This window comes from Ochotona princeps, chromosome 1 (genome assembly GCF_030435755.1).
Source record: "Ochotona princeps isolate mOchPri1 chromosome 1, mOchPri1.hap1, whole genome shotgun sequence".
NCBI lineage: Eukaryota > Metazoa > Chordata > Mammalia > Lagomorpha > Ochotonidae > Ochotona > Ochotona princeps.
Window position 1 is genome coordinate 35405014 of NC_080832.1, and position 17507 is coordinate 35422520.

Here is a 17507-nt window from a genome sequence, read left to right on the forward strand (position 1 = left end):
ATGTCTGCCATGTCCCCAAAGTCCTCTGTTACTCCTCTACTTTCTTGTTTAAGAACGTCTCACTTTCAGATGATGGTGCTTGTTGCTAGTGACATAACACAGGAATGTAAAGGAATGGGTCAGATATCTTCTTTGTCATGTTTTGTGATGATTCTTGATGGCCAAGAAGGAATGAATAATCTGTTTGCTGAAAGACACTAAAGAAATAAAAAGGAATACATTGGTAGAATGAATATGTTATGAAGTATGTCTTCCTTTTTTTATTTGTTTGTTTTTATGACTTCATCATGTTCTCAACTTCTATCCATTCTTCTACCCATCCAAGTCTTCTTTTTTAAGATTTATTTATTTTTTTTAATTATTTATTATTTTTAATTCATTAATTACATTGTATTATGTGACACAGTTTCATAGGTACTTGGGTTCTCCCCACCCCTCCCCAAGCCCTCCCACCATGGTGGATTCCTCCACCTTGTTGCATAACCACAGCTCAAGTTCAGTTGAGATTCCCCCATTGCAAGCATATACCAAACATAGAGTCCAGCATCTTATTGTCCAGTCAAGTTCAACGGCTTCTTAGGTATACCCTCTCTGGTCTGAAGACAGAGCCAACAGAGTATCATCCCAGTCAATTAAAAGCTCCAACATACCATCAGCAAAAATTTACATCATTATGGAATTAATTGACATAGCAATAAGTAACCAATATGTTAAAAGTAAATGCGAGTTCTTAACCACCTTCTGTGACCACCTCACCTATACTTCAATTTTAGTTTATACACAACATATAGCATACATAACATAACATGTTATACATAACATCATATCATCTTAAATTAAGGCAAACATGTGGTATTTAACCTTTTGGGATTGGCTCATTTCCCTTAGCATTATGGTTTCCAATTTGGCCCATTTGTCCACAAAGAACTGCATTTTGTTTTTTTTAATAGCTGATTAGTATTCCATGGAGTAAATGAACCATAGCTTTCTTACGCAATCCTCTGTTGATGGGCATTTTGGTTGCTTCCATGTTTTTGCAATTACTGATTGTGCTGCTATGAGCATAGGAGTGCATGTTGGTTTCTCATAGAACAAGTGTTCTGGATATATTCCTGGGAGTGCTATTGCTGGATCATACAGTATGTTGATTTTGAGTTGTTTGAATGTTCTCCATACTGATTTCCATAGAGGCTGTACCAGCCTGCAGCCCCACCAGCAGTGGAGTAGGGTTCCCTTTTCCCCACAACCTCACCAACAAGTGTTGTTGGTGCTTTTATTCATGTGGGCCAGTCTTACTGGCGTTAGGTGGTACCTCATTGATGTTTTAATTTGGATTTTCCCTTATTGCCAGGGAACTTGAGCATTTTTTCAGATGTTTATTTGCCATTTGGGTTTGTTCCTTTGTGAAGTGTTTGCCCATTTCCTGTGCCCATTTCTTGAGTGGCTTGTTTGTTTTGGTGTTTTGGTTGTTTTGTAGCTCTTTGTATATTCTGGAGATTAGCCCTCTATCACCTAAGTCATGTGCGAAGATCTTCTCCCATTCTGTGGGTTGTTTTTTTACTTTGTTGATTATGTCCCTTGCTGTACAGAAGCTTCTTAGTTTGATGAGGTCCCATTTGTTTATTCTGGTCTTGATTGCTATTGCCTTTGGTGTCCTTTTTAGGAAGTCGGGACCTACCCCTAGATCTTGTAGAGTATTTCCAACATTTTCTTCCAAAAGTTTGAAGGTTTCTGGATGTAGGTTTAGATCTGTTATCCATTTAGATCTGATCTTAGTGTATGGTGAGAGATGTGGGTCTATCTTTTTGTTTCTGCAGGCTATTAACCAGTTGTCCCAACAGCATTTATTGAACAGACCTTCCCATTTGCCTGGGTTGTCATTTGTCTTTTTGTCAAAGATTATTTGGCTGTACCTGTTTGGGTTCCCTTCTGCTGTTTCTATTCTGCTCCATTGATCTTCCTCTCTATCTTTGTGCCAGTACCAGGCTGTTTTGATAACCACTGCCCTATAGTATGTCCAGAGGTCTGGAACTGTGATTCCCCCTGCTAACTTCCTGTTCTTCAGGATGGTTCTAGCTATTCGTGGTTTTTTGTGTTTCCAGATGAACCTTTGGATCATTGTTTCCAGTTCCATGAAGAATGTTTTTGGCAATTTGATTGGGATTGCGTTGAATGTATATATTGCTTTTGGCAGTATAGACATTTTAATGATATTGATTTATTTTTTATTTTTATTGGAAAGTCAGATATACAGAGAGGAGGAGAGACGAGAGGAAGATCCTCCGTCCAATGATTCACTCCTCAAGTGACTGCAACGGCCAGTGCTATGCTGATCTAGGAACTTCCTCCAGGTCTACCACACGGGTGCAGGGTCCCAAGGCTTTGGGCTGTTCTCGACTGCCTTCCCAGGCCATAAGTAGGGAGCTGGATGAGAAGTGGAGCTTCCAGGATTAGAACCGGCGCCCACATGGGATCCCAGCGCGTGCAAGGCGAGGACTTTAGCTGCTACACCACGCTGCTGGGCCCCCCAAGTCTGTTTTTATTTTCCCAGAAAAAATGTCAAGTAATTAATTTTATTTTAATCTCTTTCAACTTTACCTCTTGTGAAGTAGTGGTTAAGCATGAGACCTCGATTGTATCCCCTTTCCTTGTAATTCTGCCTTTAAAGATAGTATTAAAAACACCATGATCTTTTTCCAAGTTTTTCTAACATATGGGAGTCAGGAAACAACAGAATTTTTTTGCTAATATAAAAAGCGAGTACTTACCACCCTGGAGACTTTTTTCTCCATATCTGAAAATCAGAGTTTTGCTTTTATGTTGAATTGTTCTTAAAAATGTCTTCTAAGGTGCAATAAATGAGATATAATATCTAGTAAGCAGAGGAATTCTGATGATAACTGTGGTATTCTTTTGAATACTTGCCTTTGCACTTCTGTTTACATAGTCTCTTAAAGAAGAGTATTGATTTTCGGGGCTTTTTTGGTCTTATAGACTGTTCTGTCAGATATTGAACAAATTTGTGCTGAATGATGAACTCCTTTGTTCTTTAAGAAAGTAGATTTTATCTAATGATGTTTATTTGAAATTATGGCATCTGTAATTCAGAAATTTAGACCAATAATACATTTTAATTTATAAATTGTAATTTAATTCCAGTTTATTATTTTACATATAAATTGCAATTCCTTTATATATAACAACCTTTACTGAATTTTTAATAAGTGCCAGATGTTACTTTTCTAGACACTTTCCATTTTATCACATTAAATCTTTCGCTTTGGATTAACTTAAAGAATAGGCAGTTTTATCATTGATGTTTTCCCAATGAAAAAATGAGGAACAGTTAATTAGATAAATAATCCAAAGTCAACTAACCATTAAGTGGCAAAGCTGGAAATTCTATCCAGGTCATTGATTTTCTTTGGGAAAAATATTTTAATAGTACCTGATCTGAATATTTCTTGCTAGTATATATTCTAGGCTTGTTGATGTTTTATCAACTTATAGCTGTTAAAAATCAGATTTTTCTTAAGGAATAGTTATGTAAAACACATTTTCACAAAGAATAGTTATTGGCAACAATAACTATGGTTATTTATTTCATCATTCACTTAGCCCCCACAATAATATATGTATGTGTTTCAAAAATGTTTAAACAGTGCAATTTAGCTAATGTAAGCTTTTGTATATTGAAAAACATGAAGTTTTTATTCTTCATTCATAAGATGAGTGAAGACTGAATTGATTATACCTTTATGGATATATTGCTAGACTCACAGCAGGGGAAAGCTCTATGGAATTTTGATGTTCCCAGTTCTTTAAAATGAGATGATTTGTGCGTGGGGGGATGGTACAGTAAATCAAGTTTCTGTGTTGAGCACCAACATTCTATACGGACACTGGTTTGAGTCCTACCTCCTGGCTTTTGGCCTGCCTGGGAAAGCAGCAGAGGATGGCTCTGGTCCTTGGGCCACAGCTCCCACAATGGAGACCTTGAGGAAGTTCCAGGCTCCTGGCTTCCAGTTTAGCTCTGATATTGCTGCCATTTGGTGAGTATATGAGCAGATGCAAGATCTCTTCCTCTCTGTCTCTCCTCTGTGAAACTCTGCCTGTCAAGTAAAAGTAAAAGAAACCCTTAAGAAATGAGATGAACTCAGTGCTACGTTCTAAAAGAATAAAATATTCTAAAAGAATATTTAACAACAAAGGAATAAAATAGTCTAAAAGAATATTTAACAGGAATTCAATTATTCCAATAATCTGAAAGTTACAGAAATCTTTTCAAACTCCGTTTACAAGACCAATATCACCCCAGCATCAAAATTAGGCAAAGACATAGCCAAAAAAAGAGGGGCCGTAGAAAGAAAGAAAGACATAAGATGACTAGATAATATCCTTGAGGAGCATAGATGCAGAAACTCTAAACAGAACACTACTCAACAGAACCCCATAACTCATTAAAAATATTGTTTGCCATGATCATTGGGATTCATTATCAGGGATACAAGGCTGTTCAACATCTGCAAATCAGTAAGAGTGGCATACCTCATCAGCAGAATAAAGGACAGTATGATCATCCTTAATAGATGCAGAAAAGGTATTGATAAGATCCAACTTTATGATTTGAAAAAGAAAAGCTCAGAATAAAGATACTAAAGGTCATATATAACAAGTCAACAGCAGACATTGAACTGAGTAGAGAAAACACTGTGTACATTCTCGGCAAAATCCAGAGCAAGGCAACAATACTTACCTTCACCACTGTCACTGAAAATCTTACTGGATATCCTAGCTAAAGAGATGAGACAAGAAAGACAAATAAAGAACATCACAACTGGAAAGAAAAGGAAGTAAAATTATTCTTGTTTGAAGAAGTCAATCTTGATAGAAAACCTCAAAGACAGCACACCTCCTCTCCCCGCAAGAAACTATTTAAAACAATTCAGAAAAATTACAGGATACAAATCAACATACAAATATCAGCAACACTATTATAAACCAAAAGCAATCTACATGAGAAAGAAATCCAGAAAGCCCATATTTAATAGCTACAAACATAAAGGAACTAAGAATAAATTTAACTAAAGAGATGAAGGATGTTGAAAACTATAAAATGTTGATGAAAGATGTTGAGGAGGACAGATAGAAATGGAAAGGCCTCTCGTGTTCTTGGATTTGAATAATAAATATCATTAAAATGTTCATTGTATTTAGAACTATTACAGATTCTGTACAATCCTATGGAATTACCAATGTTGGGTATTAGTTTTTGGTTTTTTATTTTTTGTTCTATTGGCTATTTGAAGTAACTGGAGAAAAGCAATATTTGAATTAGTATGGAGCCAAAAAAAGACCTCAAATGGCCAAAATAATCTTGAGCAAAAAGATAAATGCAGGCAACATTACACTGCCTGAATCCAATATATTGCAAAGCTACTATAAATAAAAGTCATGTTACTAGCATCAAACCAGACACATAGACCGTGCTACTTTACAGAATCACTTAATGTAAACTTGCACCTCTACAAGCCAGCTGGTCTTTGACAAACATGCTAAAAACACGCATTGGAAAAAGGATAATCTTTTTAGCAATATTATAAGAAATGAATAATTAGGGATTGCAGAAGAATAAAACAACCCTTAACTCTCACTGTGTACAAAATCAACTCAAAAATTTGAAACCATTAGGAGAAAAGTTGAGGAAAATGCTTTAGAATATTGGAATGGATGAAGACTGGAGTAATATCTCAAAAACACAGGAAACAAAAACAAAAATAGACAAATCATATCATGTCAACCTGTAGTGTTTCTGCACAGCAAAGAAAATCTACAGAGTAAAGAGACAACTTGCAAAATAGAAAACTTTTTAAAATTACTAACACCTAAAATTAATAAGACTGCAGACAACTCACCAGCAATAACAATAAGCAATCTGATTTAAAAATGAATAGTAGGTATTAATAGACACTTTATCAAGGAAAATATACAAGTGATCACTAATTGCATGAAAAAATTCTCATCATAGCTAATCATCAAGAATAGAAAATCAAAAGCACAATGAAATAAGATATAATTTCAGTTAAGTTAGCTATGAACAAGAAGACAAATGGTAACAAGTGCTGGTAAAGATGTGGAGAAAAGGGAACCCTTGTTCATTGATGGTAAAGAATGTAAATTAGTGTAACTCTTTGTGGTTATTCATAAAAACTAAACACAGGATTGTTTGTCATATGATCTGGCAGTTCCACTACTGGGGATTTATCAGAGGGAAATGAAATCAATCTGTCAAAAATTCTGCACTCCTGCATTTATTGCTGCAGTATTCACAGTCACCAAGAATGGGGACAGCCTAAGTGTCCATAGGTCAATGAGTCAATAAGGAAAAGTTGGTGCATATATACACAAATGCACAGTGAAATACTGTTCTGCTATTAAAGTGATGCAATCTTGTCATTTGCAATGATGGATACAACTGAAGGTTATTATGTTAAATAAAACAAGTGAGTTGCAAAAGGATGAATACCATGTCGTCACATGTGTGAGACCAACAACAATTGATCCTCATGGAATTTAAGAACATGAGAGGTGGTGAGCAGAAGCTAGGGAAAGAACAAGGAAGGAACAGATAGGACAATATCGATTAATGGGTAATATATAGTAGTAACGGGAATAAGAAGTTCCAGTGTTCTTTATCATTGTAGGGTAACTGTGAATAATAATTTACTCTTTCATCGTAAGCTAAAAAGTTTCCGCAGTGACGGAATATTCTGTGTTTGAGGTGCTAGATATGTTTATGGGTCAATACATAAAAGTATTAATATATCACATGGTAACATAAATATGAACAACTTTATGTGTTAGTTTTTTTTAAATTAAGAACAAAATATCATGAGACTAAGCCTGAGGAGAGTGAGCAATGGGAATCTTGGAATTATTCACACTTGATTGTTCTTGATACATTGATCTTCAGGCTGGTAATACTGGGTTTGCATAAACCAGAAGCCCAATATAGATTTGACAGAGGTGATCCGAGTCCCATAGTACCCATGGCTACGGTAGAAAGATATGCAAATTCTATTTTCGATGAAAACATGATCAATTTATCCCTGCAGGATTCCCACAGACTACATAAAGCAATTAACTTACAATCAAAGGTCACCAAGCATTCCTGAAAGTAACACACTGTGAGAGTTCTTAGAAAAAAGAGCAGATCAAAATCCTCAAAGGACTTGCAGGTATTAGGACTGCCGAGTGCAAAAGAAAAAAACTAGCTGTGTACAAAATGCTTAAAGAAATTAGGAACGAATCATGAAAATTTCACATGATGCTACCAGAAGCACTTGAACAAAGGGCGATTTCCCAGGAAATAAAAAGGAATTTGTCAGAAAGGAAAGCATGATTGTCTGCATTTTAAAATAGTTCCTGGAATGGACATAATATCTTTTGACAAAATGTACAAAGAAATTTTAGCTATAATTTAGGCCTGAAAAAAAAATCATGTATAGCAAAATACAAAGAACGGTTAAGACACCCAAGAAGAAAAGAACACGATACACACCAACATATACACATAGAGACAAAGCTGTGGTAATTAACACCATATACTCTCAGCTCAGAATAGATTTGCTGCCTCTTGGGAAATAATAGAAAATCCAGAGAGTGATTCATGAGTTTGTGTAACCTTGTTAAGTGACAGAAGTGATCTCGTATGTGAATAGATTATTTCAAAAGTTGTATACAGACAACTGGGTATTTTTGAGAGAGTGGGTTTATGAAATGCTTTTCAACCATATTTCACACTGAGAAAGCAAGTTCATGTTAGTCTAAGGTTAAATAAGAAACATATTCTTCGAAACTTTTATAGAAAAAAAATTAATCGAGATTGGGAAAAAGCCTGTAAATAATAAATGCTGACCCACCAAAAAGAGATTGATATAACTATCACCAATAAAATGAAAAGTGTATTTGCAGCAAAATGCCATAAAGTAAAAGAAAACTCACAATGATGTAGAAGAAGTTCTCCAAAAATGACACCTTGATATATTGAAGATTTAAGTTGAGAAGATTTGAGATGCGAGAGAGGCATAAGAATGTCTTTGACATTGCCTGTGACTTTCATCTAAAACAGGTTTTAAAATTTTGGAAGGATTTTCTAAACAGGCCTCTCAACTTTTCTCCATTTGTCATACTGACATCATTCCATTTGCCTCATCAGACTTGTCTGTCTGCCTGCCCTTCATCAAGCGTGATATAAAAACATGCAGACTTAACTATTATTTTGGGTCTTCATTTCATTATGAAAGTTGCCATGTCTCACAAAACTTACTTTGAATACACTTGCATGCTTTTTTTCTTATCAATTTGTCTTTTGTTGAAGACAAAAGCTAGCTATTTATTTAGGAGATTAAAAGGAAAAGATGTTCTTCCCACATACCTTCCTATAGAGGATATTTGTGACAGAACAAACAGTGGAAAAAGATCTGCATACAAAATAATTCTGAAAAACAAAGAGAAAAAACAAAATAGAAAAAAGTCATCATTTTATACTGAACATTTTTAAGAAATAAGTATATTTTAACAAAGTAACTCAAGATAAATTAATTATGTAATAATTGAGTTTATTTTAGGTATTTTTCCATATTGACAAAAAGTAAGAAATCTGATAACACAAGTGTTAAGAAATTATTAAAGGATTTGGCACATATTGTGGTTAGATATGTAAAATATTAGCAATTTTGCATCTTATAAAGCTGAATGTTTAGAATCTTTGCTTCAGCCAAAAATGAGCCCAAATAACTATGGGTGAGCGCTTTGTAAATGAGATTGAATGATGAGTGGTTTAGTATGTAGGGATTGTCAGCCTTGTTTGGAAAGGCCTTGTGTGTTTTAACTTTTGCCTTTCCTTTTGCATTTAAGCAGACTCAACCTAGTAACAATATATAGTCTAAATCTGAAGAGGTCAATATGGGAAATAAGAGGGTTAGTGAAACAAATGAAGAAGACTAGGTCTCAGAGGCAGTACAGAATGGAGATTCTAGGACAGATTTTATGTATATCATCAGGCTCAACTGTCTGTTTTACCTACTTGAATTAATTTGACTGAATGTAATACTTCAAAACTTTATATGTTTGATGGAATTTGCCGTTAAGTTGGCATGGAGTGAAATAACATAACATATTCCCTACTTGAAAGATGTTACTTACCTTATTCAAAACATTTTCTGACTTTTTCATATTTTTATGCAATATGAAATGCCATTTTAAAGTTAACATGAATTTAAAGTGTCTAAGACTAGGAAATGTCTTATGAATGTGAAATTAATGTCAAATATTTATAATATTTATATTGATTTTGTACAACTGTTTAAAATTTTTGCAGATGCTGACACTATTAATTTTCCACATCAGACAAATCTATGTCTTTATTAAATAGGAACAAATCATTTTTCAATTACTGCTAAAATATAATGTGGGCATATAGCAGTTTTCTTTCCTTTTTTTTTTAAACAAATACCTGACTCTGTCTTTTTATAGTTATCAAAACTATAAAAGACTAGACAAGTGTCAGAAGATCATTTGAGATGGTGAAGCAAAAATGACTTCAAAGGATTATTGAATTAAATAATGCATATTTCAAGATGCCCACAGGCTTCAATGTCCATTCTTACGTACTATTTAATTAATAACATGAGCTTTACAAAACCCATCATTATGTATTTATGTGATAGGCTGCAGAGACTTTCCAAAAGGTTACTCATTTCTTCACTTTTATGTGAAGGACCCAAAAGGCTTACATTTAGCTCATGTCTAATGAGCAGACACTACTAATATTTCTTTTTTGTTTTAAAGATTTATTTATTTTTATTGGAAAGTCAGATATACAGAGAAGAGGAGAGACAGAGAGGAAGATCTGCCATCCAATGATTCACTCCCCAAGTGGCCTCAATGGTCAGAGCTGAGCCAATCTGAAGCCAGGATCCCGGATCCTCTTCCTGGTCTCCCACACGGAAATAGGGTCCCAAAGCTTTAGGGAGTCCTGGACTGCTTTCCCAGGCCACAAACAGGAAGCTGGATGGGAAATAGGGCCTCTAGGACTCAAACCAGAGCCCATATGGGATCCTGGTGTGTGCACGGCAAGGAATTTTCATATATATATATATATTTGTTTTTATAGATTTTATATATTTATTTTTATGTATTTATATTTATAGTTATGTTTATATTTTATTTTATATATTAATATATACTTATATTTTTCATATATATGAAGTATATATATTAAGGCAAAGACTTTCAGATACATATGAAGTAAATATATAGAGATATATACATATATGTAATTAGACATATGTACACACATATGAAGTTGATATGTATAACTTAAGTACACTTTTATATATGTAAAGTAGGTATACATAAATTTATATTTATATGAAGTAGAGCAGCTGAGACACGAACCGGTGTCCATGTGGTTTGCTGACACTTGAAGGTGGAGGATTAGTCTGTTGAGTCACAGCACTGACCCTTCAACTAATACTTTTGCTAGTTTCCGGCCTTGCTAGAAATAGAGTAGAAAGCAAAATTAACACAGTTCCTGTTTGCACAGACGTTATTTTGAAAACAACAGAAAACCTCTGGAGGACTGAAATTAACGAAGTAATGATAGGATTGAAGTTTTAGGAATACTTTGTGAGTTTTGATGTGGAATAGGCAAATAACATGAGAGATAGGTAAGCTAGGAAGCTGTTGTGTGACCTTTAGTGAGACGTGATGTTGGACTGAGTTCAGTTAGCAGTAGTGGGGATAGGAAAACAAAAGAGATATTTAGAAGCTTCTAGTGCTTTGTACTGAACCATGTGAGATAGAAAATTAAAATGACCATTCACTCTAGTTTTTCCAAAACAATTCTATTCTTTCCTTTTTATTTATTTTTGCACCATCTTTTTAAAAAATAACCCCCATCAGTTTATCAAACAGCAGCAAATGGATGATAAATTGTGTACTGATACTGGAGAAAAGGAGAGGAAGATTCAATAATGGTGCCTAAGCTTCTGGATTGAATAACTAGGGGATAGTTATACCATTTAATGAAAAAAGAGAAAAGTAGAAAAGAAACAGGACTGGGAAAGAATATAAGTGCAACTTTGTACATGGTGTGTTTATAGTAACCATTCCAAAGTTAAGTGAACGTATTATCATCAGATTACTGTGTTTCAGCAGTGCTATTCAGAGCTCTAGATAGAACGTATGCTCCTGGGCCAGGCATGGTGGCCTAGTGGCTAAAGTCCTTTCCTTGAACACGCTGGGATCCCATATGGATGCCAGTTCTAATCCCGGCAGCCCTGCTTCCCATCCAGCTCCCTGCTGGTGGCCTGGGAAAGCAATCCAGGATGGCCCAAAGCCTTGGGACCCTGCACCCACGTGGGAGACCAGGAAAAGCATCCTGGCTCCTGGCTTCGGATCAGCTCAGCTCCAGCTGTTGTGGTCACTTGGGGAGTGAATCATCGGATGGAAGATCTTCCTCTCTGTCTCTCCTCCTATGTGTAGATCTGGCTTGGCTTTCCAATAAAAATAAATTAATCTTAAAAAAAAAAAGAAAAGTATGTTCCTTTGGGGCCCAGCTCAATAGCTCAATGGCTAAATCCCCACTTTGCAAGCACAGGGATACCATATGGGCCCTTGTTCGTGCCCCGGGTGCTTCACTTCCCTGCGTTTGACCTGGGAAAGCTGTAGCCTTGGGTCCCTGCACTCATGTGGGAGATCCAGAAGAAACTTGTGGTTCCTGGCTTTCAGATCAGCTCAGTTCTAGCCATCAGAGCCATTTAGGGCATGAGCCAGCAGATGGAAGATCTTTCTATCCTTTTCTTTGTAAGTCTGATCTGCTTTCCCAATAAAAATAAATAAATCAGTAAAAACAAATAAATAAGTAAATAGAATAATGTTGCTTTGGAGGTAATCAGCATAGATGGTAATTGAGGTGATGGAAGTAGGTAAGAATATCAAGGAAAAAAGTTGGGCATCCTCATCAACAGGTGTAGCGTGTGGCTGCTGTTTGGAAGCTGCAGACTAAGCCACCACTTATAACCCCAACCTGCCCATATCATAGTTCTAGTTCAAGTCCAGGCCATTTCCCTTACGATCCAACTTCCAGCTGATACTCCTGCGGAGGCAGTAGAAGGTGGCCCAAATGCTTGGGTCCCTGCCATCTATGAAGGAAAGAAAGATGAATTTCCTGGTTCCTGATTTTAGTCTAATCCAGAACTGATTTTGTGGCTGTTTGGAATGAACCAGGGATACATCTGTCTTTTTCTCTCTCCACTCCCTCTGTGTCACTCTGTGTCACTCTTGCCTTTCAAAAAAAAAATAAATACAATTACATCTTAAAAGATAGAAGTAGGCTTTGGAGTACCTCAAACGGCTTTAGGTTTAAAATATGGGAAAACGGGAACCCACAAAGGAGATCAGGAATGAAGAGGTGAGAATCACAGAGAAACTGAGAGATGCCCAAAATAGGGGATCAGGAAAGAGAGGACAGAATGTCAAACATCATGAAATAATATGAGGAAAGTGCATACAGAATTTAGAAAATAGTAAGTCATTGGAGACATGATGTCCTTTGTTGGAACTGGGGTCGAATGATTGAGACATTAATGTAAACCATTTTCTGGAATTATTACTAAGGAAGGAGGAAAGCAATAGTGAAATGCCAGAAGGATTTGTAGAATTTGAATGACGATAATGTCTCCAAAGATGCTATAACATCGCTTAATACATTTTGTTTGTGGAGCCTCCATCACTAATATTCACTGTAAAAGTCAGAGATTGATTTTAAATAATCACGGCTATTAAAACAGTGCTAATTTTAGGGAAGTTTGTCTGACTCAGACATTATTATGTAGGGAGAGCAAGGACACAACTTACAAAGCTACTTTTTCTGTTTTTTTTGCTCCCTGAATGCATTTCATAAATTTGTCTAATAAAAATGATATTCTGCCTTTTTGTTTTCTCTATGCTGATCCTGGTTGAGGAACACCAGGGATTCACTGAGTGTTCTTTGGCAGATAAAAACTCGAAAGATTAATGGCAAAGGGAAGTATTTTCTGAAAAAAGTTCTCCACCTTGTCTCTGCATATGTGCATGCAATATGTACAGAGCTCAGAGGTGCAGCCACTCTGTTAGCTTTTACTCTCTGTGTGGAAAATAAAAAATACTCAAATAGAGGCTACTGCGTTTATTTCCACCTATAAATCTTCTAAGCTTGAATGATTTTGAATGGGATATTTCTGTTCATTGGATCAAGAACTTACAGTGAATAAAGTATGTAATAGGTTGACACAAACATTTTGTAAATGATACTGTTGTTAATAGCAGTACGGATAGTAGGAATAGTAGTAATAGCAGTAATAGTGGTGCTGGTGGTGTTAGTATCTACAGAAATAGCAAGAAGTGTCACGTCTGATGTCTCTGAAGAGGCAAGGGTAGGCAAGCTTCAAATCACCTGTACTTGAAGAATTTGGTTAGCCTTCTCAACTCAGGTTTAATTACGTTGAATACTGATGAACGACTGCACAGGAATTGTAATGATGAAAGACAAGCACCCTCAACAGTTCATTTGGTAGGATTTTTTTTTCCCTTTTTTAACCATCTAGTAAATATAAATAGAATTTCAGTCTTTAACACATTAAGTTTGTCATTTTTAAATAGTAGCATTTATTTGCACAATAGGTTATAAAAATCTCCATGCTTTACTGTCTCAGTACACCTGCCTGTTTAATGAGATAACTAAAAATTCTTCCTTGTGAATTTGAAATTTTTTGTCCATTAACCCGATCACACTTGTATTATTCAATTACTTAATCCAAGTAGTATTAATGCTTTTACTCCTTGTTCATGGTAATAATTTATCTTTGCAACAAATGTAGGCATTATCTGCTTGGAAGGGTCTTGGCCTTAGCAATTCTGAAGAGTCTTACAGAATAGAATGATGCTCCTTGTGGTATACTGTCTTTAGAAATCACTGTATCAGAGAATTTTGTTGTTGTTTAGTTAAAGCCATTTGAAAAAAAATAGTGGTCTCTTCATAAAAACCGATCTTACAGATAATTTTCAGTAGGTTGGATATGTCAGATAATCACAATGGGATTCTTATCATTACTGTCTGAAAGCCAAATGTAATATACTCATACACTATGAAGAAAACGGGCTTTAATTAGTTATAATAAGAGTTATTACATGAACTAAATTTTTCCCCCTAGGGATTTCGCCATCTAGCATTGTCTTCGCCTTCCTACCTGGAGCAGGAACTGTAACAAGCCAATCTTAAAAGTTGCCAATAGGGTCTAGCCCAATGGTTCAGTGGCTGAATCCTCACCTTGGAAGTATTGAGATTCCATATGGGTGCTGGCTTGTCTCCCAGCTGCTCCACTTCCCTTCCTTTCAGCTCCCTGGATAAGACCAGGGAAAGCAATAGAGGATGGTCAAACCCTTGGGACTCTGCACCCACATTGGAAACGCGAAGGAAACTCCTGTCTCTTGGCTTCAGTACGGCTGAGCTCCAACTATTGCAGCCATTTGGGGAGTAAATCAGCAGACAGAAGATCTTTGTCTCTCCTTTCCAGAAATCTGATCTGCTTTTCCAATGAAAATAAATAAAGCTTAAAAAATTGCAAACAATAAACATGTTATTTTTGATGATATGGCAACTCAGGAATATAATCCAATTATTTTTGTATTTAATATGCACTTATAAGTAGAAATACAGAACTGTCTGCATTTTTCACGGGAAAGAAATAGGTCTCCAAGATATTTACTACGTAGTTTGATTAATTGCACCATAAGATAGTTTGAAATGTGATAAACATTGAGCTACATCTAATTATGAGGGGTGAAATTTCCCTATAGATTGGATATATGAAAGTGCCAAGCCAGAAAAATTCCCTTTGCTTACCAGAAACCTCAAGTTAAAGACTTGCTATTTGTGCATCAGAAAAATGGTTGTGAAATGCTGGTCTAAGGGGAAATGTATTCTATGCAATTGAAATAAAACCGTTGTGGTAGTTGTTTTGTTTTACCAAGTTAACCATATTCTTTTTATACTGTTTTTCAAGCTATGTCTTTCCAATTGGTGTAGCTTTAAATTAGCATTTTATGAAAATATGCTAATATTACATACATGTGTATGTGTGCCCACGCTCTTTTACATTTCTTAGTTAAGAAAAAGTATCATTTCTCTTTGATAGAAACTCTGGATTGTGGAAAATCATCAAAAATCGGGGTGTTGAGGGGAATGAAGGCCAAAAGGAAAAGCCAAAAAAATGCTTGAAATGTAGGGAGGAAATAGAGAATTTTTAAACTAAAACTTCCAAGTTGGTCATTGAAATATATGAGATTCAATTTTGGAGATGTATCTGTGTGTATTCGTTCAGTCATCAGCTTTTGATGCTGCATGCACGGCGCTACGGTGGTAACATAGGCAGTTTCCCAAAGTCACTCCTAGGAATCACCTGGGCTGTTATCAGATTCTTAGCAAAGGGGTCTCTGTGTTTGGAAACATTGATAAATGCTATATTGAAACCTTAAAAAAAAGTATTAGACTTGGCCGCTTTTCTCAAGCAATACATCATCTATCCTTGATTCTTTAAGACTCCGGTTTTTCTCCATCTGTAAACGTGATATTACTTCCTTTGCCAATTTTCAGGGTTTATGAGGAAAACTGGTAATGCCTTCAGAGTTACTGGGGATTATAAATTGATTAAGGCTTATGATGTTAATTGTGCGTGTCTGTACTGATGGGTGGTTTTGAAAAAGGAACTGAGCATATATAGTTTTAAAAATCCTCTTTGAAAGTTCTCTTATATATATATTTTTAATCTGGACTTTAGTTGGTTGATGAATGTGAGATCTTCCTTTATGCATCTGTCATGTTTCCATTGTTCTACTGCCAGACTGATTATTCATATCAAAATGTTCTATATTAAATCTTGAAGTCATGGCTCCAGCCATTGGAGCATGTATTTACTCCTCTGCAAGCCTGGGACCCAGCCAGTCATGGCCACTTCTGAAAGCACCAAACACAGCAGCTTGTCTTGCAGTCAGCGTGTGTTTGATGGGTGAACTGACAAAAAGGAACATCTATCTATGACCCCATAGTGTTTCCTATATTCTGTTTACTGAAAACTTGCTTTGTGAATTTTAGAACATTTATAGAAAACATAGTTCATCATTTTCTTTGGTGCTTATTTCTGGATTATGTTTTATGTTAAAAACAGAAAAACTTGTAGTCAGAAAAGTTTTCCTGACTTTGACCCCACATGTCACATGCTATAATTTATTTTCAAGCTGTATTTGTATTTTCAGATTATTTTTATTCCAAGCCAATAAATCTTGTTGTCTTTAGGAATAGTATTGGCTGGAGATCTTTTTCCTGCTGTCATAATTAGTTAATTTCAGTAACTTATTTTGTATGATTCATTTAGCAGCAGCAACAGAAGAGCCAGAAGTGATACCCGATCCTGCCAAGCAGACAGACCGAGTGGTGAAAATAGCAGGAATTAGTGCCGGAATTCTTGTGTTCATCCTCCTCCTCCTAGTTGTCGTATTAGTTGTCAAAAAGAGGTAAGACTGACAAGGCACTGTGCCACTCACTTGCCACTTACGTCCGTGGTGTCCAAACACTTTATTTTTGTTTTTTTGTTTTTTCTCTTACGCTTTTAAAATTAGGGGGAAAAAATATGAAAAGGGAAGTGTGGCCAGCACCTGGGCATATCACTTACGCTTTTTAGCTAAGTCCTTACAGTTCAATTTGGGGTATAAACATAAACATTTTCATTGTTAACCTTGAAGTTAATGTAAGGACTTGAATGTCTGAAATGCAAAGATGTCTTATGTTTGAAATGCTATCCTCAGTGACAAAAATCAACTTACTGTGATACCTGAGCTCTTATCTCTGAATAGATTTGTTTAAAATGAAGAGTAAATTGTTTTTATTTGCATGTTAGTCCTTTAGACTATACCAACCAATATCGCCACCTTCTGGAATTATAGGAACACATTAAGATTTACTGGAATTTAAACTGAACTTTATTCTGGAGATTAAAGTATATTGTTAAAAAACATTTCAACATTTAGAGTTTTTATAATTTGATCTGATTTGCCATTATTAATGTCCTGATCTTTACTGCATTGTCATGAAAACAAACCCAATCTTTTCAGTAATGTATTTTGGATGGTGATATCATTTGGAAGGATTAATATATATATATATATATATATATATATATATATTTTTTTTTTTTTTTAAATGCCGAGTTCAGTCCTAAAATACTTTTCTGTGTAGATGTGGTTGACCTTATGAATTCAATTGAATAGTACAATAAATGATGCTGTTTATATCACATTATATTCTATATTTACTATTACAGTTATTTTATACTTCAAATAAGGCATGAATTTATAGATACGACTCATACTTACATGTTTTAACAATTCCATCAGAGTTTATTTTA

The 17507-nt window shown here is 35.4% G+C and overlaps 1 protein-coding gene across 4 annotated transcripts in view; it reads left to right on the plus strand.

Moving 5' to 3' along the window:
• The window catches only part of PTPRK (protein tyrosine phosphatase receptor type K), a 543822-nt gene that overhangs the window by 485853 nt on the left and 40462 nt on the right, over positions 1–17507 (plus strand). For 3 of the 4 annotated variants that reach the window (XM_058676844.1, XM_058676903.1, XM_058676746.1), the window contains exon 14: positions 16479–16617. In XM_058676844.1, the coding sequence (XP_058532827.1) occupies positions 16479–16617 (139 nt within the window). The remainder of the gene's footprint in view (positions 1–16478; positions 16618–17507) is intronic. The other variant, XM_058676779.1, reaches the window with a different exon arrangement.